Genomic DNA, 18296 nt, shown 5'->3' with positions numbered 1-18296 from the left:
ATTCAAAAGTTTTATAATATAATAATTATCTTAATATTTTAATTTTATAATATTAAAATATAAATATTATTATATGAAATTCAATTTTCTATCGCATTTTATTTTTCTTGAAGTTTTTTCAAGAGTTCTCAATTATATACATTACTAAATAGAAGTAATTAAAATTAAAAAAAATAAAAAAATTTTAATAATCAAACTAAAGTGAATGAGCTTATATTATATTATATAAAGTTTTATAAATAGGTATGTGATGGAAAAACAAGGTAACCTATTTTTTTAGGACTTATATTATATTTTAGAGAGCTGAATTTATATAGAAATATATTTTGTATTTTTTTAATGAAAGATAAATATTTTTCTTTTATATAAATTAAATGTCTTTTTAATTTTGGCATGGATAAGTTTTTTAAAATAATCCAATATATTTGATATTTACTAATAAGCCTTCTTAACACATGTGATGATTATTAATATTTAAGAGTATTTTGGTTTAATCAAATGTTTTAATATAGAGTTCATATTTTTATATATATATTATATATTTTTTTAATTTGATGATAAAGAGTATCCTTGAGCACATCTCTTACATAAATTAGTAAATTTAAATAAATTTAATAAATTCTTATTAGTTTGAAGGTTAGAAATTATGAAGTTAAGGAAATGAGCATACCTCCCTAAGTCAAACCCTTAGAGTTATTTATTTTATTATTTGTTTTACAACATGCTTTGGACTTGTATTATATTATTCAACTATAAATTTAATATCAGTCTACTAATTTTTCATGTATTGTTTGGATAGTTAATAGATTAAGAAAATACCACATATATATATAACATAAATACTTCTAAAAAAGTCCAAATTCTTATAAAATTTTCATGTAAGAATACTTAAAAATTAAATGGATATTTTTTATATCACTATTTTCTATGAAAGTTTCATGCCTTTTTTTCAAGACATAAATGTTAGCCCAAAGATTTTTAATCAGATATGGCTTATTTATATTGATGATAACAAGAATTAATGAATTTAATATTCTTGTCCAAGAATTTAATATTATAAGAATTTTTACATATCTCTTAGATGTTATATGAACTTCTTAGATGCTATATAACTTAAAGACACCTAAGCTCAGTATATGTAATCAAGTCTTTATGGAATTCAATTTGACATCACAACAATGATTTTTATCATAAAATATTTTATTGTTGAATTTCCATTCAAACATGCTTTAAGTGCAAAAAATATCACATAATAAAAAACACCTCATGAAAAATTATGTCATCATATATTTTGATATTTTCACTTAAATGAAGAGCATGATCTTTATTATGTTCTCTTTAATTTTAAAATATTTTTAATGTCCATTTGTAGCTAAAATATTCTATCACATGGTTCTTACACCTACTATATGTTTTTAGCTAAGTGACAATATTGTATTTTTAAAAGAAATGCAAGAGTTGTTTTTAGCTAAATGGCAATGTTGCAATTTAAAAAAAAAAATACAAGAGCTATTTTCACTCGAGATGTCAAGTCATATTTTTAGCATGCTTTTACATCAACTTTTTTATTTCTAAAATTATCTTTTAACCATTTCTCACACTTAGGAAAAACACTTGGAAGAACAAAAAAAATTCTTCTCTTCTTTCCTCTCATTTGTAACATTTAGGAATGAGTTTTTTTACTATAAATACCTAAATAATTTCATATAAGATCTTTATCAACTTTTCATCTTTTCAATAACTTATAATCTTAAATCGATGTTTTGAATTTCTTTTATTATAAAAAACTTCCATTCATCTTGGTATCCTTTCGAAAAGCTTTTAATCCTATATTGCATCAAATCAATCTTTTATCTTTGTATTACATTCTCATCAAACTTCAGTTACTTGATCTGAGTTATTTTTTAACAAAATAAAACCTCAATTTTTAACTTATCTTCACCTAAAAAAAACCTTATAACTTTAAAACAAACTTGATACCCAATAAAAAAACATAAAATCGATAAAAAAAAGGTCATAAAATCAATTTTCAGAAACAAAGAGCTCCTTCTACCTCAATCTACCTTTTCAAGCAACATAGAACCGCAAAAAACTCAAATCACATTCTTTTCATCAAAAGGAATACTTTAACACTAAATTTGGCCATTTTCATCATCGGAATCCGACCAATCAACTTTTTTCTCTTTTCTTTGCTATTAACTGATGACTTTCTCTTCTCTCTCAAACTTAGAGACTAAAAAGTGAATAAAATGAATTTTTACTCCAAAACATATAATTGTAAAATAGAAGGACCAAAAAGGGTTTTTGAATAATTTTTAAGGTTATAAGGAGCTTAAACTATTTTTTTAAGGGGTGACCATATTTTTTCTTTTACAATTTTCATCCTCGACTCTAAATCTCTTGCAAACAACAAAATTGATTTTTTTTTCTTCACAAAATTGAGCACCTATCGACATTTATGACTTTTTTTAAGATCGTGATAACTCATTATAAATGAAATAAAAAAAAATGAAACTCAATAAAAAAACACAATGTCAAAGGATTAAATTGAAAAAAAAAATGATAAAAAAATTGAAGGATTGAAAAAAAAAAACATGTTACTAGGTGAATCCATAATAGCATGTGAAACATGGAACTCCTCTAGATTCTTTTTAATAATTAACCCGTCAAACCTACGACTTGAGTCATGGACTCTATTGGGTTTAATGATATTGTTATTTTTTTTGCTAAATTTATAATAACAAAATGAAAAAAAATTAAAACAAAGGGAAAAAGGACCAGGCTTAGTGAGCTCAAGCCTATTTATTTTTTAAAAAATTTATGAATGGTGGATGATCATTTTTTATAAATAAAATAAGATAAACGACACATCATCTATTACAGGAGAGAATGTGTTTGCTAGCCCAGAATTCAGCCATCACTATGGTAATTGAAAAATTAGACCATAAAATATTTTTTCATAAAAACCTATTTCTCAACTTATTTTCACTTAAAAATACCTACTAAACACCCTACAACATCAAAATTCCATTTATCAACCCAAACAACACCAAAAACAATTTGAAACACCAAATCAAACCAGAAAAGAGTTTTATTTCTCAATCTAGATCTATTTTTTTCAAACAACATTAAGACTTAAAACATACATCATCAAACTTTTCTTATTAAATGGAACTCGTTGGTACCAAATTCAATTTCTTTTCATAACAAGAATTGGTGTCAATCATGATTTTATCTTTTTTCAGCTAGAATCGAATGACTTCCTCTGTTTTCTCTTTACCACATTGATTGAAAAATAATACAACTGAAGTTTCATATCAAAAGTGAATTTTACAAATCTATAAAAACAAAAATATATTATTAAAAAATAAGAGGACCAAATTAACTTATTTTACAAACTTTGCAATCACCACTTATTTTCTCTATATTTTTTACTTTGGATCTCTGTTTTTTTTTTTATTATCTCTTACCAATCTTACTTAAATTGGCATTAATTTAGTTTAGAAATGACAATAAAAAATAAAAAGAATTGGAAAAAAATAAAAACTCTATAACCAGTGAATGCACAGTGTTTGGGAGAGGATCCACCGTGCAATTTTGCAAAAAGGGGCATCAATATAATTTTTATTCAATTTTTTTTTTTGTTTCAGAATGCTTGCTTGATATTAATATGGAGCAAGCTGTTTTGGCTTTTGAGGGGTCTCCTTAAAAGAAGCAAAAGAAAAACTTTTTTTTATTGTTGGAATGCTTTTTCCTTGAGAACAAATAGAAAACTCTCTTCTTCTTTACAGCTCTGATCACCATGTCTCTGGGTTATGCGGAAAAGCTTTCTTACATTGAAGATGTGGGCAACGTTGGAATGTCAGAATTCTTCGACTCATCTCATGTTTTGCAAGAAAAAGTAAAGCTTTTTCTATCACATTTTGTTATTATTATTGCATGGGTTTCTTTCTTTCTTCGACTTTGTTAATTGCTTCTAGTTGTTAATTGCTTATAGTGATCATCTATCTGTAAGACTGAAACTTTAGTGTTACTTTACTCGGGTTTTTTCCATAAGCTTGGAGCGCGAGCGAGCGAGCGAGTTTGGATTGTTCTATAATAGTGGTTGTTGTTCGATGGGATCTGATTTCTGGGTATTTCATTTTGTTTCAATAGAATTTAGCTTCTGTATCACTGATTTTACTCATTTTTGGTACTTATTAATCATGCAGATGTCTTTTAATCACTAGGCATCATGGTAATGTAAATGGGCAATAATGTTTGTTTATTTGTGGGGTTGAAGGATATTAAGGGAGTTTTAAAAATAAAATAAACTGATATTTTGTTTCAGATCAAATATCGCTGCAATGCGGCTCATTTGGTTTTACGTTGAATTTTGTTATTGTCTGATTGGTTTGTAAGAGGACGGAGGAATTGGAAAATGAAAAGTAAGGATTTTAGACTCGAGCAGATGCATCATTTGCTGATAGTCATTAGATTGTTGGATTTAAAGTTTCCTTTCGACTTGACATTGTCTTTTAAGCAATCAAAAAGGGGAGGGGAGGTGGATAATTTTGAGAATCCTGGAGAGAACTTTTTTGTTCTTTTAAATTAGGTTTCATTATAGTGTGGCAGTCAGTAGATAGACTACCGTGTTATCAGTTCATTCAATATGAGTAGATTCATTTCAAGTTTTACTTTTTATTGGATGCTATGTTTATGCATATACAGGCTTTTACCAAGCATTTACTGATTTGGTTATGTGATAACATTTGTATTAGTTAAGTTGCTGATTTTTTGTTTTTGTTTCTCCTTTTCAAATAACAGAGCTCTTTTCATCATTACTCACATTTGCATCCATTGCTTATTTAATTTTGATTTGCTTTTTAATTGGCAGATTGAAAGACTTGCCGAGATGATACAAAAGGTTTGGACCTACAAAATTTGTTATAAATGGTGTCTATAATTTTACGTCATCCAATTGAATTCACCACTCAAAAAATTAAAGAAAAGAAAGAAAAAAAAGAAAAAGAAAAAGAAAATACCACTCCCACAATCTTCATTGTTAAAAATATTTTTGCATTTTATGTTTCTTATACTTAATGATTTGTAGATATGTTTGTCCAATCAACCCTTTAAGTTGTTTCTTTGCACTTGCAGAGCAAGCATCTAGTTGTGTTTACAGGTGCAGGAATATCAACATCTTGTGGCATACCTGATTTTCGAGGTCCCAAGGGAATTTGGACGTTACAGGTGAAAATTCTATTTCTTACTTGGGAGAAATGGAATTTAATGAATCTACTTTTTGAGAAGAACTCTATCTAATAGTACTTTGTCCTTTACCTGAAGAACTTTGTACAAACTTATAATTACATTTCATTTCAAGGGAGAGGTAGATGGTGGGCCTTCTTCACTATTATGACCTGTGATGGAACTTAGTGTTTTTTTGTGTGTATATAAATAGTTTCCTAAACTTTAGATAAATTTATGAACATAAGTTGTTTCCTTTACTCATGGAATGTCTCACAAAAGCCAATGAGGAACACATCTCGATTTCCATGCCTTGTCTGGGGTGAGAAGTAATCCAGCAATGTTTCACTATGTGCTAGGAAATTACTTTAGTATTGAGTTCTGACAACAGGGAGTATGAAAGAGATGGCAGGGCTCTGGTCAGCTTTTTTTTTAAAAAAAAAATCAAAGAAAGGAAAAGTTTTCCCTTCAATGATGACTAAAGAAATTAGAAGAAAATCTAAGCTTTAAGCACTTTTGTGAAGCTTCAGTATCTCCAAGACTCAAAAAGGTAATTAGAAGGCAATCTAGTTGCTGCTGGAAGGCTCGCAGTCATCCAAAGCTGCCTTAGACAAACAAGAAAGGCACTAACATGAGTTTGTGTGTGCATGAGCAAGGACCATCATGCCATCCTGTGAGGTTCATTGTAGTATGATCAAGTTATAGGAAAATTCATAGTTTGGATGTTAAAATCTTATTGGACTTCCAGCAATCTTGTTCCTTTTCCTTTTTCTTTAATTAATGGTTTATTTATCTATTAAAAATTTCATCTTTCTGGAAGCTTAGCTCAGAAGTAAACAAGCTGAGTTTTATGATTATCTATAAGTTTTATTGGGTTATTTCTTTGATTCTCATCAACTGAATGCAGCGCGAGGGAAAACCATTACCTGAAGCATCGCTACCATTTCATCGGGCAATGCCAAGCATGACACACATGGCTTTGGTTGAGCTAGAGAAGGCTGGCATTTTAAAGTTTATTATTAGCCAGGTATGGCTTTAGTGACTCATTCTTCTTTAGCAATGTGCCATATACTTTCTACTCGTGGCGAATGTGTTAGCTTCCATATAAAGCCTGCTTCTAGAATAGGATGATGCAAGTCATCAAGTGCCTTTTAGTTTGTGTAGGTGCCTTGGATGTATGTGTTTTATTTATTTATTATTATTTTGCTGGTGAGGGGGGGTTGCTTTTTCTGAGATGGGTGTGAGAGAGATACTATCCTTTGATTCAAGTAATTTTCTTGTTGTCGGGTCAACAAAATTAGACATTTGAGGTCCACAATCACTTTTCAACAGTCCCTCAGTAACTTGGTACATTGGAAATGTAACTGTTCATACTACTATCATTTATGCTTTCTAGATTACTCGGAACCTCAATGACACTCATGATTCCTTTTGCAATAATGCTTTCCTCAACAGAATGATGCTAAAATCTATATGTTTTTTGCATCATTTTGACATTTATCTCTCAAAGAGGCCTCTGGTTATTTTACCATATAAACAAATCTGCTTGCTTTCCAGATACTGATTTGGATCACTTATTATATTCATATGCCAGAATGTCGATGGCCTCCATCTTCGGTCTGGAATACCAAGGGAGAAACTTGCTGAATTACATGGGAATTCCTTCATGGAAGTTTGCCCTTCATGTGGTGTTGAGTAAGATTCATTCCTAAAGCCACTCCTGTTTTTGTAATATTGTAATATGTATCTCTTTTTACTTTTTTTCCTTTCAATTGTTTGCATTTCAAGTATCAACACTGATTAGTGTGGTTATATAATAGTTTTTGTTTGTACAATTATCGTTTCCATTTAGAAATTGCTTTCCAAATCGAAGTTTATTGTTGTTGTCAAACCTGTGAAGGTATTTTCGGGATTTTGAGGTTGAAACTATTGGGTTGAAGGAGACATCAAGACGCTGCTCTGATGTCAAATGTGGAGCAAAGCTAAAAGATACAGTTCTTGACTGGGAGGTATATTTTGTTTATTTTCTGGGTTGCTATTAGTTAGGGCTCAAGAAATATATATATATATATATATATATATATATTCTTGATATCTTATCCTCAACCTTGAGGGTTGGCCAAGTTGGAAAGTGGGTAAACTCCCCTCATCAGCCAGGGTTCAATTCTGAGTCCAGGATGTGAGAATCTGTTTTGTCATGAAGCCAGTAGTCCCGGGGTAGATAGATGCCTTTTGACCTCACCTGGAAGGTAGAGTTAGTTTTGGGGTGCACAAGTTGGCCGAGGATACCACCTGACCATCAAATAAAAAAAAATGATATCTTACCTTCTCAAACTAATCCATTTGTTTGTAATGGCATTTTAAACAACTTGGTTAGTGGATGGTGAAGTGTAATTCAAAAGGCACTGGATTAGATGCTCGGGTGATGTGAAATATCATGTAGAAAGTTTCTGCTGCAGTTGAAAGATTGTCTTGAATGGATGGGTTAAGGTTGACTCTAGATCAATTTGTTTGAGATGAGGCATGGCACATGCATCTTGTGAAAATTGAAAGACACTGTTCTATGGTATTCAGATAGATAGACAAGGTTACAAATCCTGCTAATTCACAAAGATGATCACTGACTTTTTGATTGAATTCAGTGCTTTAATTAGGCTTTAAATAGCCCCGGGAATAAAAGTTGGATAAATTTAATCTGATGCCTTTGTTTCCACATTTTTTTTCTACAACTTAATTTTTGAACTATAACTACAATTCAATTGAAAGCACATGCTGCTGAGAATCTGTGTGTGCATGCGCCAATGTGCATGTGCAGGATGCATTGCCCACAAAGGAAATGCTTCCAGCTGAGAAACACTGCAGGATGGCTGATGTTGTATTATGTTTGGGGACAAGGTAACGAGAGATTTGCTAGTTTACAGTAATGTACCTTTGTTTCTAATTTTCATTCTATTCGTTAATGGTGTGCTATTTTCTCAACATAATAAACCACCTTAATGAATCACTGACAACAGGCCTACCCAGCTGCTTTGGATATACACTTGAAAAAAAGAAAGAAAATGCTCATTAAATTCTTTCAAAATCTAAACTAGCATACCTTGGCATATATTCTCTACCGTCATACCCTTTGATAAAAAAGGAAAAAAGCAGGTAGCTTCTTTGTTGGAAATTCATGTAGATTTCTCGAATTACCAAAGCATGCTAGATTGCTTCTCAATATTACATTGATTCTGTGGAAATGCATGATTGAATTGGCCGCTCCTAAGTTACAAACAATATCCTTGCATTCCTGCAACCTCCTAGCAAGCTGTTCTCTCTCTCCCCCCCCCTATCTCTCTCTTCTCCCTACTCTCTATGCTGCTTCAAGATTTTAACAAAACTAAAAAATTGAGTGTGTTTTACATTCTAAGTAGACAAAGCCATCTACGCAAGTAAGAAGGTATTGCGTATTGCTTTGTACCCCATGAAAAAGAAATTTACTATCCTTTGTGTCCATATTACAATCTCAGCTTTCAGATGGATTTCAAGCCTTAGGTTTCTTAAAGTGTCATAAATAAAGTAAAGATACCGAAAACGAGACTTTTAACAAAATAATTATAACAATCCCAATAAATGTTTAAGCACAGTCATGTATCAGAGGAAAAGGAATACATAGGATCCAGTTGACACACATGCATCTAATAACTAAGTGTTAAATTTTAATGCTGGCATGTGTGATGTGAGTAACTTATGAAACTTAAACCTACTACCATTTGTTGCTCAGTACTTTTTCCAATTGGATTACATATTCCTGAATGTTTTTTTTTAATACATCTCATTACCAACATGATTTACCCTGTGCAGTTTGCAAATCACTCCTGCATGCAATCTGCCTTTAAAATGTCTCCGAGGTGGGGGAAAGATTATAATTGTGAATCTTCAGGTATTTTCACAGTTTCTTTCTAATGATGTATGTGTTTGTAACTGCAAGTTGATTGAGATTACATAGTAAACTGATATGTGGGTGGAATCATGTATTATATCACCCGCTTATTATGGATGGATCTTTATAGGTTGCCCTAAAATATTTGTTCCCAAATCACTAGTTTTGCTAACATGAGAGGGAACCAGATTTTTGTAATAAAATTGGAAAAGGGTTCTTACCACTTATGAGCAGTAAATTTTGATCTGTTTAAGGATGACTGGTGTCATTTCGATGTGAATCCTCTTTATTTCTACTTGTTTGCTTTCCTCTTTCCTTTCAGTTAGCAATCACTTGTGTTAAATACTCATAAATGTAGCAAAACACTAACTTATAGTAGGTGACTGAAATAAGTAGATTCTCCATTTCCTAATAATTTGTTGGTGATGCTTTGAAAATTTGGCAGTCCTAAATATTGCTCCAGCCAAAAGCCTCTGAGAGAACAGTGTGGTCAGTGTTGTACTAACAGCAGATATTTTGTTGTGTCTGAGATCTTGAGCGTTTGGGTGGCGTAGGAATTGCAGTAGCTTTTCTTTTTCATATACTTTTGATAGAAAATGAAATAAAAATCTAGATATATAGGATTAGGATAGCATAAAACAGAACCACCTTTGCAAAAATCAAACTACCAAGAAGGAAAGGAAATTGTGACGAGGAAATGGTTTCTGCTTGAATTCACCAAGGCATCATTGAAAGGATTTCTCTTCAAGTAGGAATTGTGATTGCAGGACCCTGCAATCACAATTATGAAATGCAATCAAAGCAATGATTTCAGGTTTGGACTTGGAAAACTTCCACTAAAAAATCTGATTGTTGCTTTATTATTTTTATCTTGGCTTTGCGGATGGAAATCGTATTGCTGGGTCAATTGACATGTTCTATTTTGCTTGAATTATTTTTGTACTGGTTTACTCTAGTGTTAATTTTGGAATCATATTGAAATTACCGTATTTCCTTGTTTCTATAGCTCTGCTCTTGAACTCCAACTCTTAAGACATGGGTTCCCTCGTGGAAATCGTATTGCTGGGTCAATTGACATGTTCTCTTTTACTTGTAGTATTTTTGTACTGATTTACTCTGGTGTTAATTTTGGAATCATATTGAAATTACCATATTTCCTTGTTTCTATAGCTCTGCTCTTGAACTCCAACTCTTAAGACACGGGTTCCCTTGTGGGTATGAACATCTTTACGGTAGATGATGAATTCATGAGGGAATTAACTGTACTTTGTGATGAAAAGATAGTATCTCTTACTTTAATCAGAAAACGCAGACACAAAGTCATAAACACGCATAGAATATTTTACTTTATCAAAGATTTATGAAAAGCATGCATAATTCATTGAGGGGACTATCACTATTGGGTTGACATGACCACAATGTCAAAGAATAACAGTAAAACAAAACTGTAATTTATTATAGTAAGGTTTGCATGTTATATATATGACTTCACATACTTTTTTCTTACCCACTATACAGAAAACTCCAAAGGATAAGAAGGCAAGTTTGGTGATCCATGGATTTGTAGACAAGGTACCGATATTTCTGCTTACAAGTGCAAAAGTGATCCTTCCTGTGATTTGTTACCCACCCCCCCCCCCCCCCCCCTTTTTTTTTCTTTTGAGATTAACTTTTTACATGGACCAGTTGTTGTTGTACAAGCTGGCATATAGAGGGTAATGGGCATCTACTTTCCTATTCTTTTTTTTTTCTGTTATGTAATTTTTTAAAATTTATTAGGCTTTAACATGTGTGCATAAAGTATGTGTAGATTGTAGATCAGAATTTCTCATTGTCATATAGATCCTGAAAAACTGTGTTATTTGCTATTCCAATTTAATGATTTGATCCAGAACAGGTTATTGCAGGGGTCATGAACTTGCTCAATTTGAGGATTGCTCCATATGTCAGGATTGATCTTCTTCAAGTTATCATAACTCAGTCATTGAGTTTAGGTAATCTTCTGCCGATGCACAGAGAACTACATTTAAATGTCATGCCTGTGAAACATGCATTTAATGTAATGCTATCATCCATCTATTGGACTATCCTAAATGTTAGCAATCCTTCAAGCAACAAACCCTGATGTTTTGGGCCTGACAATCTTATTTTTTCCATAGGCTCTAGAATAAATTTTTGCTTCCATATAGTCTGGGCTTGATATCTTTTCTAAAGACTAAATTTAGTTTTTCTATTTCTCTTTTTTAATTTCTGTTGAATGTGTTTACTACATGAGAATGAAGTTTGTCTCACTATTGTTTTGAAAGACATCAGTCTTATCGCTAGTGGCCTCATATGAGACATCTACTGGAAATTCATTTGTAGCATTTGGTAACTATTTGACGCTATGGTTTATAGATTTCTTATGTGGTGTGGCATTTGATAGATGAAAGATATGTGAACTGGAACCTCCGGGTGGCAAGTGTACATGCACTGAAAGCACCGTTGCCATTCATCAAGTCCATTGAGGTGAATTTTTTTCAGAGAGCCATTCTGCTTGATGCCTTTAATCATGCTTTGCTTTTGCATGTTGCAGTGTTCTTTTTCTAAAAGTTGGGCTGCTATGGCCTTGGATAGCTGATTGTTTAAGGTTACTGTGTTAAAGTGGCAGACGCAATGCATGTTGGAGAGAACTTTTAGTTACCAAAAAAAAAAAACACAAAGAAGGAAGGAAAGAAAAAAAGAAAGCAAGAAACTTCAGCACTTTTCACTTAAAAATATAAAATTTATATGATGCAATGATCAGGATTTAATTAGTCTCCTTTAGTTGTTCCTGCTTTCATTAAAAGTTAACAGGGGCATTTTGCTTTCAAGAAGTCCCACCATTTTATTTATAGTTGTGGTATCCATTCCATGACCAGGGTTTGTCTGCTAGTTGCTAGCAAACTGACTAACTTTGATTTAATTTACATTACATTATTACATAGTTACTTCTTGTGCCAAGTTACACTACTTTGGTCTGATCCATCTTTGGACGAGGCAATTTCTTATTTTGTTACCAAACTACTATGCTGCTTCTAATCCTCCTGTTTTACTTGCATTTTAGGTGTCCTTCACAGATGCTCAAAAATACAAAGCGGCTGTGCTACATGACCAGCCATTTAACCTAAAAAGGTTGGTCTAATCCCATCCTGTATGTAAAGTATACTGCTTCAAAAATTGAGAACTTATCGTGAGAACATTTTGTTGAGCTGTATACTTTGTTTTCTGCAAAGATGCAATTTGTTGGCCATGCTTCTGTTGCATATAAATAGGCTGAATTGTTGGCCCACAAGTGTTACTCAGCCTTCTTGGCCTCACAATTCTTCTGGTTTATATACATCAGGAGGACTGCACCAGCAGAAGCATTTGAAATCCTCTTGAAACTCAACTTCAGTGATGGATGTGGTTGTCCCTCCATCCAAATTAATGTCCCTGTCAATTTTAAGGTAAGAAGCTTAATGAAGGATGTGAGAGCTGTTTATTGGAAGTTTATACCACTCTTGCTTTGCAAATGAACAGGGGTGTAAGGAAATTCTCTCCCCTCTCTGTGCAGGTTTCAAGTGACTGCTTTAACCTTGACAAGGAGTCGGCCATACAAAATCTGAAGGAGAGGGCAATTCAAGATTTGTGCTGTGGTCAGAATGCACTGATCGAAAGAAAGGTCATTTTAGAGCCAAAAACCGAGGTTGCAAACCATGCTTTAGTAACCAACATTAAAGCTTTCAATTCTGATTCTTGGAGTAATGGTGATGTGAAACATCCAAGAGGGGTTAATGGGACCAAAACATCTCGGAAGCGATCGTTTGGTCGCAAGCGTAAATCGAGATTTTAGAGAGCAAGGCTTGTGATCTGGATGTATAAATGTGCTTGATTACTAATAGAAAGTAGTATGATATGTAGGGACTGGGTGAATTTTGTTAGATGCGACACTCGGTCTTCCCAGCTACGAATAGGAAGGTAGCGAAATCAGTTAGATTTGACCTAGTCATGTAACCTTTTCATATCCTATACTGCTCCATAGTAGGTTTCTCAATGGCAGCTAAATATTCTCTTCTTGCAGTAGCTGGTGAAAAACTAGTTTGTAATTGCCAATCGTTTTTCTGGTTGATTCATGGTTTTCAAATGCCTATTCGGTCTAATAACTCTTACGAATGGAGAATAGATTTTTTGTTAGGTTTTTTTAATTATTTTTTTCTAGTTTTCTTGGTTTAATTAATTTTTTGATTTTCTCGGTTTAAAACATGATGATTTAGGATAAAAAATCCACTAATTAGCTATTAGTGGATTTTTCTGAAGATATGTTGTTTTAAAATAAGCTTAAGTAGAATCAATCGAGGCACTCTCCTTTTATCTAGATACATGGAAGGCAAGTTCTAAGAGATTTAATCATTTTATTTTATTTTATCTTTTACATTATCTTTGACAAGGTTGATAGAGGTTGAAATCTGTGATAAAATGTGCAAACCTCCTTGAATGGTCAAAGTACAAAATACTAGGAGTCCCTGAACAAATCTTAAAATTGAATTACGTCCTTTTGTGAACTAAACTTAGGTTTTCCTTTAATTGGTGGTAATAAAAAATTAATAAATTATTTAAGTTATTTCTATGTTAACTTAAAAAAAAACCTTTTAAATCTATTTTCAATGGTTAATTTTGATTTTAAAAAATCCAATTATAATATTTGTCATTGTAATTCTGAAGTACATAAAAGAAAAGGTGAATTAGGTGATTGAATATAAATATTTTTTCCCTTCTAGTTTGAAACCTTAAACTACTTTAATGGCCAATATAAATAACCACTTAATAAACTATACATATCACAAATATAAATTAAAATAAAGAAATAAGTAATAGAAATAAAAACATCTTGATTTATAATGGTTCCACTTTAACATACACTCCATTCCTCTAGTCATAGACTTGGGTATTCTACTTAACCATGATAGCCTTCTTTAAGAATGAGACCTCATCTATTTACATATAGCAATTCTTTTCACTAGTTGAAGATCATAACTCTTATGCTCACAAGCTCTTAAAATTTCACTTTCTAAATCTTAAATGGTTGAAGCCTTGTTCATACTTTCACAATTTATTCACTTAAAGTTTATCTCACAAACTCACTAAATAAGTAAATTTATAAATGAAAGGCACAAGCTTTTGTGATGTACAGATTTGGCTTCAAATATTCTCAATAAATGGTGTAAGAAAAAAAAGAATAAGAATAAGAACATTGAAAGAAAAGAAAAATCTAAACCTTTAAAGCTCACTCAAAACATTGATTTCTTAATTAAAGTTTAGTTTCTCCATAAAAGAATGATTGAGTTATAAATAATTGAGAAAATAAGAATAATCAAGATTATTTGTGAAGAATGAATGAATTGTTACATAAAAAAAACAAGGAGCACACATGAATAAGGAAAAAGCCTAAAAAACTAAATGTTTAGATCTTTTTGTTTATTTTTATCAAGACTTCTAATTAGTTAACCAAATAGACAAAAAAGAAAAAAAAAACTAGTTTATGAAACTAACTATTAGAAAGAAATAACAAGAACCTAAAAATTGATTAGCATAAAATCAACAACTTATAAGAGAAAGATTGAAAATATACAAAAGAAATGCTTGCATATGTGCCCACCAAGGACATTAGTTATTGTCTCGTAAATTAAGAAATTTTGTAATATATAAAGCATAAGTGAAACACTGGACAAAAAACAATAATTTTTTTTTAAAAAAATTGACAGTTATAAAAAATATTCAACTATAGATTTGAAGTGATCGACTAAGCAAAATAAAACGTGCGTTTGAGTAAGGGATAGTGACCACTTTTCAGCTAAACTTATAAACACTATTTTACTGATTGCTAACTAAATGATATATGATATGCATGCGTACCATGTTTGATGCACCTATTTAAAGCTAAATTTTAAATATATCATAAAAAGTTTAAACAAGATATCAAAATAGCATACCCAAGTTGTTTTATCTTGAAGACTTGATTTTCATTACCATCATCCATTTTAAGTTCTTTTGTATTCTTAATAAATATATGCAAATCCTTAAACTTCAAAGACTCTTTAAATATTTGAACTTGAATAAATATCTTCCAATAAAACTCTTCAAGTTCTCTTTTGTATCTTGGATAAAAATGTCTTCAAATGAATGTTCAATCCAATCTTTTTTTCTTCTTAATATATCTATAAAACACAAATACTAGAGCACAAATTTGTACCATTAATATTTGTTATCTTTAACACCATAACCATAATTGTTATGAAACCGTAGGGTTAACAAGTCCACATGTTAGGAAAATATTTACATTAAGGAGTCACTTAGACCCATACATATAATGGATTACATATATAAATGAGCATTATACTTAATTCAAAAGTCTAGACTATTGGTTATGGATCCATTCTTGTATATAAGTGTGCATTTTTCTTATTCTTAAACAATGTGTAATAGTTTTCATAACATATGCATGTATATCAACAATCTTCCCTTCTCATATAAGTTTCATCCTTATTGAACACTCTTTCTCCAACAAAAACATCTTTAATGTTTCAAGTTTGACAGTCACAATACAAATACCATAATAATATCGAGAGCTCTTCATTCTTCTAAAAGCTTGGTTTATAAAGAGATCACACCTTTTACATTATGCTCCTAACTTTGGAGCGATGTTTTATTACTATACAAATCATTTGCAGCTCTTTCTCTAAGAATCCAACTAGCTTTTTAGTCTATTACAAGGGATGGGGCAGCAAGCATAAGAGTCAATCTATATTATCTTTATACTTGCTCTAACCAATACTAGGCCATTGGTTGTCCACTATCACTTGATAAAGAGATTGACATTCGAAAGTCACTTAGGAGTGAACATGGACTTGTATATACAAGGGTTCATGTACATGAATATATATCACATTTAACCTAAATGCTTGTATTATTATGTTATGGATCAATTTTTATATATAAGCCACTCATTTTTTTCAACCGATATATCTTAACAACCATGTATCAACCTTAATTATTAGAGAGTTGATACATGATAATTACATTATCAACATCAACTTTATATTTTTTTTTCTCAATCAAGGGTATGAACTTTAATTTTTCTCGACTTGAGAACACTATTTTTTAAAAAATTTTAATCAAGTACCTTAATTTAATTTATGTTAATTGCTTCATTTTCTCTACTATTATTTTTTATCATTAATTAGGGGAAATTACAATATTGGTACACCGAGTTTTTTTTTTAATAGAGTGGAAGACTTTAAATTTTTTTGTTTTGTTTTGGTACACAAACTTTTTCAATTTTTCTGAGCAAGTACTTCCATTAAAAAAATCCATTAATATTTCAATTTATTTTATTATCACATGCTATCCATTTATTTGGTTAAAATAAATAATATTTTAATTATATTAATAATTTTTTTAGTTTTAATTAATTGTAAAATAACTTTTAGCCTCTATTTAGATATTTTGCCATTAATTAAAAGAGTTGTTTATATATATAAAATAAATTATTTTAATTTAAAATATTTTTTATTAATATAATATTGTTTTTAAGGGCATTTTTACTCAAAAAAAAAAAGAAAAAAAAACTAACATTAGAAAATGAAAATTAATGGAAGTGTTTAGTTGAAACAATAAAAAAAAAGTCATGTATCAAAATGAAAAAAAATCAAAATCCATCCACCCGATTAAGATAGAAGTGATATATAGTTGTTAAGGTCAAAGGCCACGTCATTAAAAAATTAAGCAATTAATATAAATTAAACTTCTTTTTTTTGTAAAAGTAATTATATTAAAGGGAAAATTTGTATAAAAGTATGATGAGCATACCCCAAGAAGTAAAAAGGTTTGTTACCCAAGTCAAACTTACTAAAAGCAACAGGAAAAGAAAGCAAAACTTATCATTCCTCAAGAGCCATTTATTTCTCCGAAACAAGAGATCAAAGTTATTTTTTTCCCAATAAGTGTTATAAGAAGCTCAAATGTACGAAAACAGACTACCTATACAAATATCTGGTTAACTAGTTTTTGGAAAACCCATGATCGGTCGACCGATGGTTAAAATAGAAACCTAGGAAATCAAAAGCCTAGAAACCAATCCACTAGTTCTTGAAAATAATATAACCGGATGTCCGACTTTGTAGAATAGTATAGGAGGTAAGAAGAACCTGGAAAGCAGCAAGAATAATGATGCCTTATGACTATGAGATTCGTTAGATGGACCTAAGAGCAATTAAAATCTGATACCTTGGTTTAAACTCAACTAATTGAGACCAGATAAGCTAAAAAATATCATTGCAAACATCCTTATAAGATCGGTAAAATTGGTGAAAGACTCGATTATTCTTCTCATACCAGATGAACTAAATCATGGCTAAAAGAACTAACCGAGCAAGTAAATGCATGAACTTCTTTTTCAATTGTGTGTATGTTCACTGATGCAGAGGTCGCCATATCATAGAAAGCTAGCCTAATAGGGTCCTACTCATGATAACACCCCAAACTGCATCAGAAAAGGGGCACTAAAAGAACAAATGGTCATGTGTCTTAACTTGCGACCAATAAAGGATACACATTGAAGAGGGAATGGTATGAAAAAAGCATGCAGTTTGTCCATAGTTTGAAGATGACCTATATAAGTATGCTAAAGGATAAATGAATGCCTCACAATGAATCTTGAGAATTAGAGTAGATGGTACATAGAGTCTATGGGTCTAGAATTTCTAAGAATCTCTCATGCTAAGACAATGGAGAATCTCCCTGAAAAATAACATTTTAATACGTAATGGTCTGGTAAGGCACTCTTGGGGTGAAAATAAATTGAGTCCCAAGTAGGTTGATACTTCAGACTATTAGATGGAAATGCTCAATTACCCTCCTTAATGATGTTGAGAACATGGCATCCCAGGGTAGCCCAATAGAGGTTAGCATCTTAAAAGGAAAGAGGTTGTAGAATTGTTGTCCATCTAGTAACTAATGATCTAACCACAAATTAGTAATAGTTTCATCGCCAATACAGGAGACAAACTTTCCTTTACACCAATCTTTGTTGAGAAGAATCTTCTTTCATGACCAAGAGGACACTGAAGAAGGCCTGACATGCTAGAAA

At 31.2% G+C, this 18296-nt stretch overlaps 1 protein-coding gene across 1 annotated transcript; it reads left to right on the top strand.

The window, feature by feature from the left end:
- Positions 1 to 3580: 3580 nt before the first annotated feature.
- On the top strand, positions 3581 to 13231 carry LOC133676900 (NAD-dependent protein deacetylase SRT1). The gene is made up of 14 exons (XM_062098698.1): positions 3581 to 3901; positions 4877 to 4906; positions 5140 to 5232; positions 6137 to 6256; positions 6824 to 6924; positions 7130 to 7238; positions 8045 to 8124; positions 9073 to 9151; positions 10670 to 10723; positions 11049 to 11145; positions 11577 to 11659; positions 12237 to 12304; positions 12516 to 12618; positions 12726 to 13231. The coding sequence occupies exons 1-14, from the start codon at positions 3803 to 3805 to the stop codon at positions 13002 to 13004; spliced, it is 1395 nt and encodes a 464-aa protein (XP_061954682.1). The 5' UTR covers positions 3581 to 3802; the 3' UTR covers positions 13005 to 13231.
- The last annotated feature ends 5065 nt before the right edge of the window (positions 13232 to 18296 follow it).

The sequence above is a fragment of the Populus nigra genome, chromosome 1 (genome assembly GCF_951802175.1).
Source record: "Populus nigra chromosome 1, ddPopNigr1.1, whole genome shotgun sequence".
Taxonomy (NCBI): Eukaryota; Viridiplantae; Streptophyta; class Magnoliopsida; order Malpighiales; family Salicaceae; genus Populus; species Populus nigra.
Note: the sequence above shows the minus strand (reverse complement) of the source record. Positions and strands in the feature narration are given on the sequence as shown.

Excerpts from the sequence above, each read along its gene's own strand:
- LOC133676900 (XM_062098698.1), top strand. The coding sequence starts at position 3,803 with ATGTCTCTGGGTTATGCGGAAAAGCTTTCTTACATTGAAGATGTGGGC. Across the intron at positions 6,257-6,823 it reads TAAAGTTTATTATTAGCCAG|AATGTCGATGGCCTCCATCT; the intron begins GTATGGCTTTAG and ends TTCATATGCCAG. Across the intron at positions 6,925-7,129 it reads TGCCCTTCATGTGGTGTTGA|GTATTTTCGGGATTTTGAGG; the intron begins GTAAGATTCATT and ends AAACCTGTGAAG.